This window comes from Caretta caretta, chromosome 4 (assembly GCF_965140235.1).
Source record: "Caretta caretta isolate rCarCar2 chromosome 4, rCarCar1.hap1, whole genome shotgun sequence".
NCBI lineage: Eukaryota > Metazoa > Chordata > Testudines > Cheloniidae > Caretta > Caretta caretta.
This window is the reverse complement of record NC_134209.1, coordinates 79,597,587-79,617,134: the sequence shown is the minus strand read 5'-3', so window position 1 is coordinate 79,617,134 and position 19,548 is coordinate 79,597,587. Positions and strand designations below refer to the sequence as shown.

Sequence of the window (19,548 nt, the reverse complement as noted above, 5' to 3'; positions counted from 1 at the left end):
GATAGCTACTTGTAGAAAGACATTTTAATGTTAAAATATTAGTTTTGCTTATAGAAGTCACTGTTTTGATTTTGTCTTTCACTTCCTCTCTTTGTGTCTCCTCCTTATCTCTTTCTACTGGTTCTATTTTCTCCTCTTTTCTCCCCCTTCACCTTTTGATAACAGTAGCATCAGAGGTCCCAGTCAGGATTATGGCCCTAATGTGCTAGGTGCTATAAAAACACGTAAGAGACTGCCCCAGCATGTTTTTAGTTTAACTAGAGAAGCCAGACAAAAGGGGTGAGAAAGTGATGAAACATACAGACTTAATCACTGTTGGTTGGAAAACATCAGATTAGTTCAACATTTTTGTTTTGTGTTGTGTTTTTTTTTCATGTCTTATGGAGCAGATGTAGGACAAGGGTGGGGAAGGCAGATAGAAAAGAGACAACAAGAAAGACAAAGGAGGGCACAGAGGTCAATGAGGGGAAGAGTAATAAAGAGGATGGGGAAGACCAAGGATGGTGGACAGAGCAAAACTGGCAGGGATTGTGAGGGGAAAGAGTGAAGATGTCAGAGCAAAAAACCATCAAGCAAAGAAGAAAAATGCCCAGAATCTAACCTACAGAAGGAATGGTCTGAGGACATTGCCAGGCCCCAGGGGTTGTGAAGCTTTGCTGCTTCTGGCCTCCTGCTCGGGTGTGTCTTAGAGCAGTGACTCTCCACCTTTCCAGACTACCATACCCCTGTCTGGAGTCTGATTTGTCTTGCGTACCCCCAAGTTCCACCTCACTTAAAAACTACTTGCTTACAAAATCAGACATAAAAATAAAAAAGTGTCACAGCACATTATTACTGAAAAATTGCTTATTCTCTCATTTTTACCATATCATTATAAAATAAATCAATGTGTATATATAAATATTGTACTTACATTTCAGTGAATAGTATATAGAGCATTATAAACAAGTCATTGTCTGTATGAAATTCTAGTTTGTACTGACTTTGCTAGCGCTTTTTATGTAGCCTGTTGTAAAACGAGGCAAATATCTAGATGACTTGATGTACCCCCTGGAAGACCTTTGCATACCCCCATGGGTATGCATACTCCTGGTTGAGGACTACTTTTTTAGAGCTTTCAGGGATGGCTTTTCCTCTGGGAGCCTGATCTGCCTCCTCTGAACTCATGGCTGGTGAATGCTGCATGGAGCTTGGTGTGTGTCCATTCTGCCTACATTTTCATATTGTTCATGTTAATTATACATACGGAATCAGAAGATCCTGTGGGATTCAGGATTTCAACTACATGTGAAGGAAATGAGTAAAAGGGGATGAGGGTGGGAAATAACTGTGAACAGCAATTTGGTCATGCTGGAGGAAAAATAAAAGGCCTAGAATAGAAGGGAAAAAAAGCACTAATTTAAATTCATTTACAGAAAAATTAACTACTGTTAATTCTGAATTAACTACTTAAAATAAGAAAGTAAATATGCTTATTAAAATACTGAACATAGCCCTTAGCAATGTGTGTAATATGTTCAATATTAAAACAATGCACATTTTAGTTTAAATATTCAAATACATATTAATGCCCTGATCCTGCAAAGATTTAGGCATGTGCTTAACTTTATGTATTTACCCATTACATAAAGTTACACACATGCCTAAATCTTTGCAGGATCAGGTCATCGGGATGGTATTTTCAAAAGACCTGAAAGAGTTAGGTACCCAACTCCCAATTAAAGTTAAAAACATTCTATAGGAGTTGGGTCTTAGTTTCTTTGTTTGTTTGAGACATTAAAACATCGCAGTTCCTAAATTCATCTATCTTTTTACCAAGGTTCTGTCAGTGTTGAAGCACTCACTGCTGTCCTTCAAACAACCACGGAATACTGAAATGTTAAAAGTATACTTTATCTTTTCCTTGCAGTTTCTTGTCAAAGAGGTAAGCTTTAATTCTGTCTGGTTAAGAGAATATATCCAGAATTGCACTCTGTATTATATATTTGTTCTCAAACATTCCTGGAAACAAAGCCAGAAATCTTACAAACTGTATTGTTTCTTTCATATAATTATTGTACCACTTATTTTATGTTCTATAGCAGCATTCAGGCATTAGTTAAGAAAAACTGGGTGAAGAAAACCAGATAAAGAACGAGACTTTTAGCCCAATTTTTAAAATATAATAAGTATTCCAATCCTACATTTAAAGGAAGGCTGTTCATTGTTTGTGAAGCAAGACAATAGGGAGAGTGCTAATCCTGTTGCATGTATAAGTATGATCAAGGATGGCACACAGGGCAAAATATGAACTGAGGTATCCATCCATATGATATTTTAAGATGCAAATACATAAAATGCATTTGAAGACAGAATTTTCCCAAAGACAGCATGTTAATAATTGTACTTCTATCAAGCCCCAGTTCACGAGACTTCACAATGTCAAGCACTTTGTATCTTGCACATTTGAACTAGCTTAACAAAATATTTTATTAACTAGGGCTACTTGGATCAAGAAGGTAACCCTATGGGATTTACTGGACTTGTGACCCATTTACATTATCATGAACCTTCAAATTTTGTTCTAGTTAGCTTTCTTGTGAAAGGCTTATTCCACAAACTGTGCCAGCCAGTTGAGAACGGTAAGTTAATATTTCATACTTTTTAATTAATGTAACTACATTTTTGTGAATGACCATCTAAATCGTGCTCATATTTTATTATGTGCTCTAAAGTTAATGATCTGTAATTATCTTAGACAATTACAAAACAAATGTGACATGTACTTCCTTCCATATAAGGTTAGTAGAACCTTTCTATTGTTATATGTTCACTAAGTTTGAAGTCTAAAGCATTTGCAGTTCCCACGCTAGATAGTGTAAATGTAAGTTGTTTTCAAATTTAGTAATTGGTATTGTGTAAAAAAAAAAAAAATCTAAAAAGATATCATATAAAACTTCATTGTAATTATGGAGTTACAGCAGTCACTCCATAGTTAAGGCTGCAACTGGGTTGCATTATAAGGTCCCTTTTGAATTCCCATTCAATAGACCTCTATTCCTGAAGTCCCTTCCATCACCCCAGTCAAAAATGAAAATGTATTAAGATTTTTTTAAACCCAGTTTGTCTTTGATTCACCCCGTTGTTCTGTACAAAAGTACTGGAGCTGTCATGTGTATCATCTGTGCTGAAACATACAGACAAAAACAGAGGTGAGTGAAGAAAAAACAAAGGCCCTCATCCTGTAAACATGGATGGGGGCCTAAGAATTTTTACCAAACTTCTAGTTTTCATTGATTTTCAGTCCATATTACAATATGGTTCTGGTATGTAATTATGGGAAGTAGGTAGATGTTTAAAATTTTCAAATCGTAGATTTGTTTAGTTTAAATGATGCCTTCATCTTACAAATCACCCATGTGTCTGAATGTTTGTCTATTGTTACAAGTAATGCCAAAGATTATCAAAGTTGAAAGAGTTTACAGAGGAAAAAAACTTTTTGCTTTCAATGTGTTATTGCATTTGACAGCACTTTTTGTATACTCGGTATCACTAATTCTCCTGTATTACAGGTGAGGTTGGTAGCACCACCTATTATGAAGTTTGCCAGACACATCACACTCATGCTTTTGTCAAACATTAACCATTTGGGCTGACATTTTTCATGATGAGGCCTGCCTCTGCCTGAACAGGTTTGGAAAATTTCAGCCAAAGTGGTCAGGTGTTTCCAAGAATGAGGCTGCTCATGTTAAAACAGTCTGGCAACCTTTTTATTTGAAATGCTCTATCACTCCCATGCTTTGGAGCAGGGACTTGAAATTTGGCAGAGGGTGGCCTTTATGTCATGGATGTGCCTTTTGGTGGTCTCATGAAAATGTTTCCAAATTTGGCTATGGTATAAGCTTTAAAAATTGTGGTTTGCATATGCTCAGTAGAAATGTGCTAGACCTTAACAGCTAAAATCTCAGAAGAATCTGTTTGCACTGAGCATGCTCCAGTCCAGGGTTGCAGGGGGCTGAGCAGAACTTTTCCTGCAATTGAAACTCTGGGCTCCTGCAGTCTGTGCCAGGTCTGAACTGAGAGGAAGGAGATTGTCTCTTTTGTGCTTGGTGCAGACAGTGTGGAGGAAGAAGCTTCTTGATTTCAATGCAGAGATAAGAGCCAGACTAGAGGTTGGAGGGGGAGGGAGTAGATTGGGATAAGAAGCCCGGGCAGAGGCTGGTGCTGGAGTCTGAGGGAAAAGGAGGACTGGAAGTTGCAGTGCCAGGAAGACTAGGACTGGCTGAACAAGGAAACTGTAACTGGAAGCCAGATGGGAGAGACTGGGAGTGGTTGTGCAAAGAGACTGGAACTGGCACTAGTGTGGTGGTGAAGGGAGTTGAGACAGATGAGGAGCTGGGGTGCAGAGCGAGAACTGGCATTGGCTGGGAAAAGAGACTGTCAGGAGCTGGGGAGGGCTAAGAGTGGGACAAGGAACCAGAGAGGAGGTGGGGGATGAGATTGGATGAGGAGACTGGGACAAGGAACCAGTGTGGGTAGCAGGGTGATTCAAGGTCAGTGTGGGGAGACACACATTGTATGAGGAACAAGGGGAGGGAGAGAAATGGTATTGGCTAGGTAAGGGGGCTAGGAGAAGGGGAGAAGACTGGGACTCGGAGAGTGACTGGGACAGGGAATGAAGCAGGGGAGATCTAAAACTGACTTGGGAGAGATCAGGACTGGGATGAGAAGCCTGAGGAGGGGAGGCTGAATTGGTTACGTGAGGTGAATAGGACTGGGATGAGGAGCCAGGACTGAGAAAGAGAAAGGACTGGGACAGATTGGAGGGGACAGAATAGAAGGGAGTTAAAGTGTAGAAGAGCCTGTGTCCAGTATAGCACATTCCCTTCCAGAGCCTGCAATGGATCCCCAGATTCCTGAGTCTCACCATTCCTCTGCTGTCAGCAAATTCTGTGAAACCCACAGACAAAGTGTGTGTGTCATACCCCTCCAGTGTTGGTCCACAGAGAGGATAGCAATCTACTATTGCTCTCAGTTATTCAGGTAGCTCAAGTGACAGAGATCTGTGTGTTGGATCTAAAGGCTCCTACTGTGTTGGTGAATCATGAGGGGTGCCAGTATTAAGCCACATGTAGAAATTCTGTTTTTTCACTTTGCCTTTTTAAAATCTTGGGAAATTATATGCACATAAACTATGTTTAAAACATTATTAAAGTTGCAAAGTCGAGCACTCAGAAGTTAAGAAATGCCAGAATTTCCCATGAAACTTTAATTGGGCCCCCCTACATCATGATACAGACTTTTTTATTACATGACCACATTAAAAAAAAATTCCACAGGAAGCATACCTCATTTGATGCACAGGATAGACTGTCCTCTGGGGAGGTGTCAGGGTTGTTTAGTGAAAAATTGTCATCTATAGGACCCGTTTCATTTATTGCAGAAGTTTGAAGGTGTGTAATGCATGAGGCAGACAACTGCAGCATGAGAAAGGATGGTCTCATGCTTAAGGCAGTTGAATACTGCCATTGAGAGTTGGATTCTATCCCTAACTCTGGCATAGAGTTCCTGTATGATGGTGGACAAGTCACTTAAACCAAACTTTTCACAGATAGTCACTACTTGTGTGTTCTTTATTTTCTGGATGCCTGAGATGAGATCCTGGTGTGTGAGTTGCAGATGTGCTGAGCACTCATAGCTCCAAATGAAGTCAATGAGAGCTGTGCTTGAATATATGAAATACTATATAATGCTAAATAATCTGAGAAAACTGGCCCTAGTCTTCTCAAACTGGGCACCCCACATTAGTGAATACTTTTGACCATATTCTCTTTGCCTCAGCTCCCTGTACGTAGAAAGGAATAATACCACCCCAGCATCTCATGGGTGTCTGTGAAAATAAATGAATGTTTGTGAATGTTTGCCTTCCTCTGCAGCACAAGACATGGGTCACTTGCTGGAGTAAATGGTGGATTCTCTGTAATTTGAAGACTTTAAATCATGATGTGAGGACTTCAGTAACTTAGCCTGAGGTTATGGGTCTATTACAGGAGGGGGTGGGTGAGGTTCTGTGGCCTTCAATGTGCAGGAGGTCAGACTAGATGATCATAATAGTCCCTTCTGGCCTTAAAGTCTATGAATATATAAGGGGCTGAATTAAGGGTGCACAGACAACTTTAAATCTAGCCTTTTCTATTTTTTGAGTACTTTGCAACCTTAATGTTCTGCTTAATGTAGCTTTTTGTATGTAACAGTAAATGAGTTGGTCAGTTTCCCTTGTTATTTATGTGGGTCTTTCACACAGCAACATGAAGAGAAATTTTTTTTTAAAAAACAGAAAAAGTGACTGTAAAAATTACTACAATTGGTAAAGAAACTCATAGACATGTATAGACCCTGAAACTACTGTACATTGAATTAATTTTTAAAATGACTAGATTCAAGTTGGAAGTGTTTGTTTAAAAGTTAAAGAGAATTTTCTTATTTTGCATATTTATTGTACTTTCTGTCTGAAATAGGCTCGACTGTTTTTTCTGAAGATGTGATGGAACAACTAGTGTTAGTGCTAGCAAATTTATTTGGAAGGCGATATCTACCAGCCTGTGCTACAAAATTTAGAAGAACATCTTGCCAGTCAAAGGTAAAGAAAAAACATTTATTATTATTTCAATTTTTTAATTAACTTATTACTTGCATTGTGATAATGCTTAGAAGCCCCAATTAGGGACTGTGATCCATTATTCTACAGAGGGTACATACATATAGTGAAAAGACAATTCCTTTTTGAAAGATCTAATTACTAAGGACTATAAAGCAGTAGTAATTAACCAAGAAAGGACCAGTGGGTCCTGGTTTATGTGAATAATATCAAACTATCCAAGCATTCTTTCAGAGATGACACAGCTGCGTACACAGTTCTTGTCATGCTGGTATTTTATCTTTTAAGTGTGTTGATTAAATCGTTCTTTACTAAAAATTCCAAAGACTGTTCATGTATCTCTTTCCCCAAATCAAAGTAATTCCTCCTTTCTTTCCCCACATTTTAATTTTGACCTCCAGTCTAAAGTACTAGCATCAGTGAAATTTACAAATTGACTAGAAGAGCGTTGGCTCTAGAGATTTTTACCTTTTCTTTGGTACACCTCAGAGGTGAAAGTAAGCTGGTATGGTGCAGTATGGCGTACCGGCAAGAGCCAGTATGCCGTGCTGGACCGAACCAGCTTCCCCAGGCTGGCGCTTTAAAGGGCCCCGGGCTCCCTTCAGCGGCCCGAGCCCTGGGCCCTTTAAAGTGCCGTCTGAGCCCCGCTGCCGGAGCCCCTGGGGTAGCTGTGGCAGGGCTCTGGCCATGCTTTATAGGGCCCGGGGCTCCGGGGGTGATTTAAAGGCCCGGGGGCTCCCAGTCGCAGCCGGAGCCCTGGGTCCTTTAAAGACCACACCTCTTCTGGCTGAGGCCACGCCCCCCTGCTCAGGACTCTGGAGTACCGGTAAGTCCTTTAAATTACTTTCACCCCTGGTACACCTAGATCCAAACTTAGGGTCAAACCTTTAGAAGTGTGATAATGTAATAAGATGGGCAGTAACATTGATTATGCACAGGGGAAGGGCAGGGGGAGGGCAGAAGAGGGGAGCCTCCATTAAATGTAGTCACTGGTAGCTCTTCCACCCAAACAATACGTATTTGGGACTTCAAGTGATTTTGGATGAAACCAGCTGGGGATGGGCTAAAAGGACAGAGCCAGAGAACAGCCAGTGTATGTGGAGCTACTCCTCTAGCCATCTTTTTAATATCTAAGCAGGAAAAGAACATTTTTAATTTTCAGTGTATAGCTTCTAACCTCTTTGGAGATGTTATTGGAGAGCTGTGACCAGTGGCAGCAAAGCAGCAGAAGCATTCATGTTGCTAGGGTGCCTGTGGAAGGTCAGGCACTGAGATGTGCAGGGCTGGCATAGGGATTCCTTGTGGGTTCTTGAGCTATGTGCAGTCACTGCCCCACTCCCCTCCCCCCTCCATTTGCACCAGCATGAATCCCTCATGTCAAGTGGAATTATATGCTGAGCTCTCTGTGAGTAGAAGCTCTGGAAATTCCATACATTGTTTTGTGAAAGCCCTATTCAGCTTTAAGTTTTGTTCATTGTAGACCAACTCCAAGTGTCTAAAGTTGGGCATTTTAAAGATTTGGGCTAAGGTATTTGGCACTATAGTCTTTCCAGTGTGTGCATGGGATCTTCACAAATGTTGTGTGTATGCATCAAGGTAGGACTAATGCACCTCAGATACACAGAAATAGTTTACCTAAATAAGATAATAAGCTGTATGTTATTTCAGGTGTTTCTAGAAGATCTTCCAGAAGAGTTTGCTGCTGCTGTTCATGAATACAACTGCAAAATAGAGAAGAATTTTGGTTGTTTTCTTCTAACAGTTGCCAAGCTGGCTGACATGAAACAAGAATACCAACTTCCTTTATCAAAGATAGGTAGGCACTGGGAACACATATGCATATTAATGTGGATACAAGCTATATTGTGAATGACTGATAGTTTTGATAATGGGGACTTAGGTGAATGAAATGTTATGCAACTAAAGGCTGGTGAATTCAGCCAACCTAATACAGAGATATAAGTTCCATTGCTTCTTTCATTCTACAGTAGGTACTGTAGTTGTAGATTACATTGAGATATTGGAGGTGTTATGGGGTGTAGGAATGTGGCATATGGATTAGCTGCTATTCTTTCAGGATTCAGGGAATAAGAATAAAATCAAAGATACTCCTTTATGAAAGGGAAAAAAGTGCCAGAACCCCTAAATTGCCTTGTCTTGTGCAGAAAAAAGCTAAACAGGCAATTATCTGTCAGCTCAAAAATCCAGTCAGAACTTCTGAGGTATGTTTGATACAATAATGATTTTCAACGTACTACAAACATTAATCCTCACATCATCCTAATGAAATAGATAGGTAACCCATTATAGATGAGCATTGTACCAGGAGTAAAACAACTGAATTCCTCATAAGCCAATAAGCAATCTACGGCAGTCAGAAAGCAATATGAAAAGACATCATCATAAGATTACAGAGCCCTAGATTTTCATCTAGTCAAATTGCTTGACTGGCTGCATATTATCATATGGCTTCCTGGAAAGAAAGATGCTAGGTGGACTAATTAAATGTTGCTTTGTTTGACAAGGACGGATATTATACCTTATAATCCCCCCCCACGCCTAAATATTTAGTATTTTAGGGTGTTGCCTGACCCTTTTTAAAGGTTAATAATATTTGTATTAATTGTCAGTTAATCAGAAGGTTCTGGTCCAAGAATCAGGCTACACAGAACTAAAACAAATAAGTTCAATATCTTGCAGGGACCCTCAGGGTGTATGGCAAGGACCCTCACATTGAGAACAAAGCAAAGCATTAGAGATCTTTATTAAACTAAGGAATAAAGCCAGAAAATCTCCACGCCACATAGAAAGATAGGAGTAATACAGTATTGGGGATATCAGTGGTATCATTCTTTGCATAATCTCTTAGTTTTGCATACTTACACTGTTCCTTGAGGAGCTGGTGGTAAGAGACAAAGTACAGCCCTGTCTCTGGCATGCCAAATGAGTCAGATGGTCCAGGTTCCTCAATGGCCGAGATTGATGGTAGGGCTGAAGGGTCAAATGATGGAAAAAGCTAACAGTGATGGAGAAGCCAAGCTAACTGTACATGGTAGTTTGCCCCCTTATAGGGCCTGAGCACCATCATGAATATTCATGATAGTACTCAACCTTCCATGCCCAAATCTAACTTCCTCACCCACATAATATTGAGGTGTACTTATTCTAGAAGTTAACCTATTAATACATATTAGTGTCATTTAGCTCATTATCAAATCCGTCACTTCTTGCTTAAGCTGGTGTACAGTTATTACTTCCAATTCTTGCGGTGTTCCTGCAGTTGCCGTTTACCATTAAGTTCCAACTCCGACCATTACGTAAGCTATCCTTAGTTCCCCAATATCTAAGAGTAACTGTGAGACCATTTATCTCTGCCAAATGTCACAGGCCGATTATACTTATGCTAACTTGCTGAAGCTAATGTCTTACAGGATACAGGCCTGTAGGTTCCTTGCATTAAAGCTGAATATAATAAAGGCTAAGCTAGCCCTATTGGCTACAAGCGGAGATATTTTTTTAGATGAGGCAGAACATGAATTGTAGATTAAACTGTATTCATTCCATAGGTCTAATCCCTTTTCACATTAGTGTAATGGTTCTCAGCCTCTTTTGATCTATAACAAACAAACAAAATCATCCTACAGCCCATCATATCCCATGATCTATTTTGGGTACAAAGGTGTGACCGGGTTTCTACATGGGCCACACTGAGGATGCTATACTCCAGGCAGACTGCAAAGAATAGGGTAGACAATCCCCAAGCTGGGGTTTATTCTATAGTTAGATTCAACAAGCCAATAACAAAACAGCTTCTGTAATACCACACTGGTTACCAAGAAGCCAAGTACAGTCCCCTTTAAGCAATCCAGCCCTTGATGCCCCATTCTGCGCCCCCCCATCTAGACAGCCCAGTCTAATTTAGTGAGAGGTTATAGAAAATCTGATTCACCATATGTGTGCTTCATCAAACCCAAAGGACTGGACGCAGATCCTCAGGTTAATATGAGTCTCAGATCTTACCCAATAATCACTCAGATGCCAGTAATTAAAACGAAAGGTTTTAATAATAATAATAAGAAGAAGGGAAAATGTTGCCGTGGTTAAGAGATCAGTATATGTGCAGAGATGTGAAAAGTCCTCATGTTAGTTTCATAGCAGAGATGCTGAGGCTGCTGATTTGTAAAAGTCTTTTTGGAATCAATTAAAAACGTTACAGTGCAATAGGCAGTCCAGGTGTAGATTGTTCAAATTCTTCCATGAGCATTCCAGGCTAAATCCAGAATAAACCTAGAGACCTCAGTGTTGTGGCTTAGACCTTCCCTATTAAAGTTTAAGCAGACCTGAGATAAAAAGGATCAGTCCCAAAGCTTGCTTTACAGTTCTCTACAAGCTAATAAGCCTCTTGACAGCAATTGTCGCAGCAGGACCTTCCCCCCTATAGGCAGTGCAGATTGTTGCTGTGAAGCTAATCTTCTATTTCCTGTGTATACACAGGTAGACTAGTTGCATTTATTAACATAGGGCAATTAGCCATTCAAACTATCAAGACAGTTCATTATAGCATAGATAATTAAACTGAAAATAATGTAAATAATATTATTAGTTCCTGTAGTATCTTATATCTTTAATTTTGAGCTTAACTGAATCATCCACATACATAATATAGGGCCATTAAGACATGAAAGGAAATTAGCATCTACAAGCTAATCTTATTACATTTGTTAAACTTCTAAGATATAGGTAAACATAGACAAATACACTTAGCATCTACCCTTGATTTCTATTACTACAAATAAATGGGTTCATGATTGCTGGTCTGGGACATATCTTTGAACTGTAGATATACAAGTAGATTTTCTTGGTTACATTTCAGTGACTCTTGTTTAATTGTTATGGGTCATATCCAAGTTGACCAGTCTGTTAGTGTCACAAAAGGATTGAATAATTTTGGTCACGGGGTAGGTTTTTTTTTTTCTGCCGCTTTGTGGATTGCAGATCAAAAAAGGTTTGGGGGAGGGCCTTCTAGGAGAGTGTGCTGATGCTTTTAAGGATGGGGAGAGGAGAGGAGGCTGGTGTTTCTGAGTTGGGAGAGTCATCTAGGTGAGGGGGACTGGTGGTCTTGGTGTGAAAGACTGTAAGGGGAGGGAGCTGGTACTGCTGGGCAGCGTTCAAATTGGGGACAAAAAAATAAAACTCACTCACCCAGGTTCCACCTACAAACCACTCTTCCTATCTGAGATGTTCAAATGAGATGCCACTCACAATACACTGTGCTAATGTTCAAAATGGGATCACATGCTCTGATAGGCTCCTACTGTCACCTCAGCTTTGCCTCCTTCGCAGGATTCCAACACAGCTCTGGGCAGGGCAAGTTTAAGGCAAATAGATAACGCACACATCCCTTGGGCCCCAGCTGTCAGTCGTGTGTTGACATCAGAATCTCAGCTTTCATTTAAAGAAAGGGTCTAGTCCTAATAATGGGAAAGATAAGGCTGAAAATGTGACCTAAATGTCATTGATCCAGTGATGACTGCCTGGTTCTGCAGACATCTTCCTGCAGAGGGATGACAAGCAGCCACTAGAGCTGGAGGAAGGCTGCCTGGCTTCACCACCACCATCAGGTCTATGCTCCTCTGGATGGATAGCAGGATCACAACAGACTTCCAGCGTAATAAGGTCACAGGCAGTAAGAGGCAGAGCAGGGAGAAGATGGCGGCAGCAGCAGGAACCACCATACAATTCCAGATGGGCTGCTCCTTCCTTTCCATCTAGGCTCCTGCTGATTCCTAACAACCATAGAACTTTGCAGCTCTCAGGCAGCTGGGTGCGACCCACTGAGCCTTCCAAAGTGGTTCATGCCCTGTCAGTTATGAAGTGCTGCATTGGTGGTTATCGGCAAGAATGATGTGAAATACCAGTGTTTTTCATGTTAATATTGAAATTATTTATTTTAATAATTAAGGAAATGCTTTGCACTGTTAGAGAAACCCAAATACTGATTTATTAATTGGTGAATATTTATTTGTGGTACAAGTAATTGTAAATTAGTGGGGGTGGTGTCACAAACCAGGAAATTGAAGCTTCGACTGGTTTGTGTGTGCAACTAAATGCTCAAGAGAAAATTGTGGCTTCATCAGACAGCCTCTTTCATAATACCCTGGGCATTTACATTAGGGATTATTTTTTATGTGCAGGGAATACAGGATCACACTCACGGATTAGTTCCTCAGTGCCACCCTCTGCAGGTTCCATTCCTCCAGTCCCCTCATTGTTGCTTCTCTTTAATCATCTCAGAAAAAGCTGTTCCTTTGTGCTCCCTTTTCCCTATAGGAACTGTAATCATATCTCTTTAAAGATATTTCAATGAGCCCATTTTCTCACTATTTCAGTGTGTTTAGTGTGCACTATTATTTTGACCCTAGTTTAAAATTTCTTTTAAAGGTAGCAGGAAAAAAAAGATATTTGAGGTGGTTAATTTTAGTTTAAAAAAAAAATCAATCATATGGTAAGTCTTAATCAGTTTTAGCAAGACCCAGGATATCTTAGGTTTAATTTTTGAAGCATTAGGGAGACTTATACTTTACACACAGTTCCAAACTAATTGAGATTTTGATAGTTAAAATTACCTATTAAAACTGAAAAAAAATTAACTGCTTTTCAAATGCACTGATTATTAAAGGGCACTTAAGCTTGTGAAAATTTTACTACATTCACATTTTAAAACTTGTTCTCATTAGATTTTACACATAAAGAATGTGATAACTCTGAACTGACATCTCATTTGATGAATAGCACCAAAAGCATAGCTTCTGTGTCACCGTTCACATGCCTGTCTGGAACCGTTGACCAGGATTTATTTGATGCTGAGAATGTTAATGAAGTAAGTTATTTTTTGTAGAGAGGGCCTCAAAATCAGAAGGGGATGGATCACTTGATGATTACCTGTTCTGTTCATTCCCTCTGAAGCACCTGACATTGGCCACTGTTGGAAGACAGGATACTGGGCTAGATGGACCTTTGGGCTGATGCAGTATGGTCGTTATGTTCTGCATCTGAATTTCATTCTGGGGGAGAGGGTAATTCTTAACTTCTCTATGGCCCCTTTGCACCAATTATGAAGCAGCCATAAAGACTCTTAGTGAAGACCTCGAGTAAAGAGGGCATTACAGAGTAAGTTGGGGGTGGGGAAAAAGGCATTAGCTGGGGGTGTTCTTACATAAGCTATGAAGCGTATAGGCTATAGCAGTCATGGTGTAAGTTAGGTCTACTGTCACAGCAACCCTACCCAACCCCAACATACAGGAAGTGCAAGCTGTCTCCCTTTAGGGTGCAGCCCAGTGCAAGGACCATCCCCAGGTTACAGCAGGACCCCTATTTCTATAATAGACTAAATAAATCCCAACCTCCTAACACTCCTGAAATTGGGAGCAGGAAATACAAGTCCACCACCAAACAGTTCCATGTTTTAAGGTGTTTGAGTTTGGAGTTCATATTCAGCCCATTTCAGACAGATCTGAACACATTCTCTGTATGTGGGTCAATAGCCACCCCAAATTCAGAAACATCTCATGGATAAGAGAATGTATAATAAGAGAATGGATAAGAAAATGCTGAATGTTGAGAGAGCAGTCTAGGGCAGCCCAGAGTCATGCTGCTCTGTAAGCTACTGCAACACCACGGGGCCTTTGTTGCCATCTATAGAGCTCAGAACACCTATCAATTACAGGCCAAAACTCCAGCTACTTCAACATAGAAAATGAAAATTGACCCTCTGCAAGTGCAAAGGGTCTGCTATATCAACCCACAGACAACATGATCCTAAATTTTCAGAGTGGCACAGATTATAGACATGCAACTCCTTTTAGCAATAGGTCTAAAATCCTAGAGTGCATACAATAATTAGTAACACACCAAAAGTATCATAAACACAAACATTTGAAAAACAATTGTATTTTCTCAGGCTGTCTTGCGTACAATTGGTGTTAATGTCAGAAATGCTCCTCTGTGTTGGTTGGAGAAATATGATAATCAAGGAAGAAGAATGCCACTGAATGCTTATGCCCTTGACTTCTTTAAACATGGCTCCTTGATTGCACTGACAAGAGATAACTGGTATGGACTTCTTGTTTAATTTGAATACTTTGCTGCAAAGTTGTAATGGCTGAATATCTTTTGAACATGGGATATAAGTTAACTACCTGCAATTGCATAGCCACAAAATATAGGACAGGATCCCTCCCTTGTCATGATTATCCACTACCATAGAATTTTTCCTTATTAAAATATTAAGTTTCTGGTATTTATAGTTACAAACTTCCAAGTGTGAACAGTGTGACTTGCTGAGGCTACATACAATGTCAGAAGCGTGAACAGGCCTCTTCATTTAAGTAGCAAGTAGTAGTAAAACCTAAAAATGGCAATTTAAATGTCAACTCATGATCACAACTTCAATTCCAATCGTTGTGGCTAATGTACTTAGCCTACAAATGCACACCACCTCCCACTGTGTCCCAAGCATCAAACGCTCCTACTATCTCCATCTCCTCTCAGACTGCTAAGATTTCCAGCTTCCCCTGACAACTAGGCCTGGTATACACTACAGAGTTATGTTGATGTAAGGCAGCTTACGGGGACTTAATGTCAGTTTCTATACTAGAGCGTTCCTCCCACTGATGTAACTTGCCTGCTACGTCAACTTAATCAGCGTAGACACTGCATTGCTTACGTCAATTTAACTGGTCTCCAGGAGCTGTCGCACCAGGGCCAGCTCCAGGCACCAGAGAACCAAGCAGGTGCCTGGGGTGGCAAATGTAAAGGGGTGGCAGGACATCGGGCTCTGGGGCGGCAATCCGCCCTCGGTGGTGGCGGGAATTCAGTGGCCACTCCGTCACAGCGCATTTCGCGCTCAGCGGCAATTCGGCGACGGGAACACGACTCTTCTTCAGTTGCTGGCAGCACTTTGGCAGCCGCACCATTATTCCGCCTCCGTGTTCAGCGGGCGGCAAGGTTTTTTGCCGTTTGGGGTGGCAAAAATGCTGGAGCTGACCCTGCGTCACACCATGCACATTGTGATCTCTCTGGTCATTGTTTTCAACTCCGCTGCCTAGAGCCAAATCTCTTTTAGGCCCTCTCTTTTCTTCTTTTGCTACTGCTACACTCTTCTTTCTGGCCTACCAAACACACACAGCCTACGAGCCCACATCAGTGCATTCAACACACATTTGCTAAACTCATCTTCCTTGCCTGTGAATTTGATCGGATTACTTGCCTATGAATATTTTTGAATCCCTCCACTGGCTCCCTCTGCTCTTTTATCACATTTAAGTTTCTTGTCATTGCCTTCAAAGTTTGGTTTACCTCTCTCAACTTATCCTCTTTGGTCAAGCTTTGCAAAGCCTCCTGCCCGATCCATTCTCTGCCTTGTTCTCAGCTTCTTGTTCAGTCACTTCCATACTCTGTCATGCAGCCCCTTAGATATAGTACTATTCTAAGCTCATCTCCCTTCTCCATATTTAAGGTCTACACAGAGTTAATGTGTTGTTAAGCCAAGGTGTGAATCTACAGCACACGAGCTTGCCATGCAGTAACCACCCATGTGGGCCCTGCTACAGCACACTATGGAACTTTTAGAGCACTGTACTATGGTCAACATGGGACTTGACTGCACAGCAAGCTAGCATGCTGTAGATTCACACCCTGACTTGCCACACACACTAATTTACCATGTCGACAAGTCCTAAATTGCTCTGATAGGCTTATTTCTCCCCTGCTGCCTATTGTGAATCTAGTTAACTTGTACAAAAATTTCCTGTTTTCCCCCAACCTGTGTATACTTGTCTGTCTTTTGATTGCTAGCTCCTTAGCAATCATTCATCTTCAAATGTTTGACAAATGCTTAGTACATTGTTTATAGTAGTGCTCACAATGTTTTCTATACAAAATTCTGAAACACAGTGAAAACAGAAATATGGGGCAATACAAATAGTTGAGTTTATATCAAAGGAAAGAGTGTACTGAAACATCACAAATGTTAATTTACCTGAAGCTGATGCAAAACTTCCAGCCCACTGCAAGGAATATTGCACTAATAACCTGAGGGCCTTTCTGCAGAATTCAGTTTATTTGCCTATAGACAAAACAGCTAGTCTTTGATCTCTTCTTATTCCTAATGTAGACAATATATTGGTCTGAATCATAGAATATCAGGGTTGGAAGGGACCTCAGGCAGTCATCTAGTCCAACCTCCTGCTCAAAGCAGGACCAATCCCAAACTAAAACATCCCAGCCAGAGCTTTGTCAAGCCTGACCTTAAAAATATCTAAGGAAGGAGATTCCACCACCTCCTTAGGTAACACATTCCAGTGTTTCACCACCCTCCTAGTGAAAAAGTTTTTCCTAATATCCAGCCTAAACCTCCCCCACTGCAACTTGAGACCATTACTCCTTGTTCTGTCATCAGCTACCACTGAGAACAGTCTAGATCCATCCTCTTTGGAACCCCCTCTCAGGTAGTTGAAAGCAGCTATCAAATCCCCCCTCTTTCTTCTCTTCTGCAGACTAAACAATCCCAGTTCCCTCAGCCTCTCCTCATAAGTCATGTGTTCCAGTCCCCTAATAATTTTTGTTGCCCTCTGCTGGACTCTTTACAAAAAGGATGTGGAAAAACTGGAGTGTGGGGCCCAAAACTGGACACAGTACTCCAGATGAGGCCTCACCAATGTCGAATAGAGGGGAACGATCATGTCCCTCGCTCTCCTGGCAATGCCCCTACATATACATCCCAAAATGCCATTGGCCTTCTTGGCAACAAGGGCACACTGTTGACTCATATCCAGCTTCTCGTCCACTGTAACCCCTAGGTCCTTTTCTGCAGAACTGCTGCCAAGCCATTCGGTCCCTAGTCTGTAGCGGTGCATGGGATTCTTCCGTCCTAAGTGTAGGACTCTGCACTTGTCCTTGTTGAACCTCATCATATTTCTTTTGGCCCAATCCTCTAATTTGTCTAGGGCCCTCTGTATCCTATCCCTATCCTCCAGTGTATCTACCTCTCCTCCCAGTTTAGTGTCATCTGCAAACTTCCTGAGGGTGCAATCTACACCATCCTCCAGATCATTGAAGATATCATGAAGATATTGAACAAAACTGGCCCAAGGACTGATCCTTGGGGCACTCCACTTGATACCCACTGCCAACTAGACATGGAGCCATTGATCACCACCCGTTGAGCCCGACAATTTAGCCAGCTTTCTATCCACCTTATAGTCCATTCATCCAGCCCATACTTCTTTAACTTGCTGGCAAGAATACTGTGGGAGACCGTGTCAAAACCTTTGCTAAAGTCAAGGAACAACACATCCACTGCTTTCCCCTCATCCACAGAGCCAGTTATCTCTTCATAGAAGGCAATTAGATTAGTCAGGCATGACTTGCCCTTGGTGAATCCATTCTGACTGTTCCACTTTCTATTACAGTTTAGATAGCTTTGCTTTTGCATGCAGTTCCAATAGCGGTTTTCTATCCAATAAAATTAACAAATGCATTAAATAACTATTTCCCCAGATGTGTTTTTACTCTTTTCTAATGTTTTGAATACTTTAATAGGTTACGCATGATTATGTAAATATGTATAATCTTACTCTCTGTACAGCAACTTTGTTTTGCCTGAATTATGAGCTCAATTTTGAAATTAATTTCCTATTAATCTGCTAAAGTTAGACTTATTGATCTTTGTGGCCTTGTGTAAGGGCTGTCTGTTTACTCTGGACTTTGCCTACCAGCTGAGAGCAATGAGAGAGGAGTTACAGAGTAGTAACAAGTTTCCTTTTAATAACCATTTAAAATAATTTGAGATTTTTTTCCCCTTTACTAGGTTAAATGAAGGAGATGCTTACAATCTACTCAAAGATTTTTCACTTCTTATTAAAGCAATCAGGTATGATATACATATGTACTGACAAAATAGAATTTTAAGGTATATCTATTAAGCAATTTTAACACTTTTTTGTTTTTTTGAAACAGAACATCCTTAGGTGAACTTTGTGATGATCCAAATGACAATGTTGTACTTGCATTTCAACAACTGAGTGAAAGCTACAGTTTTTCACAGTAGTCTGAGCATCACATACTCTGTAAAGCATGAAGAAATGACAGTAACAATCTTCTGGACGGAAGACCTGGACAAAAAATAGTTTTAGCAGCTAATTTAAGCTAAGTGAGTAGAGGATGATCACTCTTCATTCTCAAACACACTTGGAATAAAATTACAATAGATATATTGGGTTTTAGTCAGTAAGGCATAGGTTCATTTTCTTTTAATTATAAATATAAATGATTTTTAAAACTTGTACTATACTTGCGAGGATTAATTTAAAACAGATGTCTTAAGCTTAAGATTGAACCTTTAGTGGTTTTGTAAAAAAGGATGTAACTAGACAATTGTATCATTTTTCAAATTAAAATTTGTTTTAACCAGCGTTTTTTGAAGTGTCTATATACACTTGGAAGTTTCTAGGGACAGCTACTTGTAGCTCACTCTCTGTCATTAACCGATGTCTACAGGGGACATGCAAGTCATTGTACACTAATAAACCACGTTAAACTGCTGTGAGGATGCTCTCACACAAGCGTCAATTGGCCTGGCCTTTAATTTATGCATACCGACTTCACACTTATCTGATTTATCCTCCTTACCTGACCTATGACCTTGTAGAGACAACCCTTTGACAATGCTGGAGCATCTCTATTCTCCAAAACGATCCTGCATGACATCTGCAAAGTTATCTTAAGTAGGCAGCACAAAAGCTAGTAGCAAATTGTTCACACAGGCTTGTGCTACGTGTCAGCAGGTAGACTTTGCCCATATCTACACCCACATATGCAAATAGTTTCAGCCACTTAAGTGGTACATTGCC

The 19,548-nt window shown here is 40.6% G+C and overlaps 1 protein-coding gene across 3 annotated transcripts in view; it reads left to right on the top strand.

Moving 5' to 3' along the window:
- The window catches only part of LOC125635494 (putative ATP-dependent RNA helicase DDX60), a 77,571-nt gene extending 58,462 nt beyond the window's left edge, over nucleotides 1-19,109 (top strand). For 2 of the 3 annotated variants that reach the window (XM_075127790.1, XM_048847235.2), the window contains exons 31-38: nucleotides 1,820-1,924; nucleotides 2,480-2,621; nucleotides 6,498-6,619; nucleotides 8,306-8,453; nucleotides 13,375-13,517; nucleotides 14,598-14,749; nucleotides 18,507-18,569; nucleotides 18,656-19,109. In XM_075127790.1, coding sequence (XP_074983891.1) covers nucleotides 1,820-1,924; nucleotides 2,480-2,621; nucleotides 6,498-6,619; nucleotides 8,306-8,453; nucleotides 13,375-13,517; nucleotides 14,598-14,749; nucleotides 18,507-18,569; nucleotides 18,656-18,746 — 966 coding nt within the window. In that variant the 3' untranslated portion in view covers nucleotides 18,747-19,109. Of the gene's footprint in view, nucleotides 1-1,819; nucleotides 1,925-2,479; nucleotides 2,622-6,497; nucleotides 6,620-8,305; nucleotides 8,454-13,374; nucleotides 13,518-14,597; nucleotides 14,750-18,506; nucleotides 18,570-18,655 lie in introns of those variants that run through there. The other variant, XR_012668129.1, reaches the window with a different exon arrangement.
- The last annotated feature ends 439 nt before the right edge of the window (nucleotides 19,110-19,548 follow it).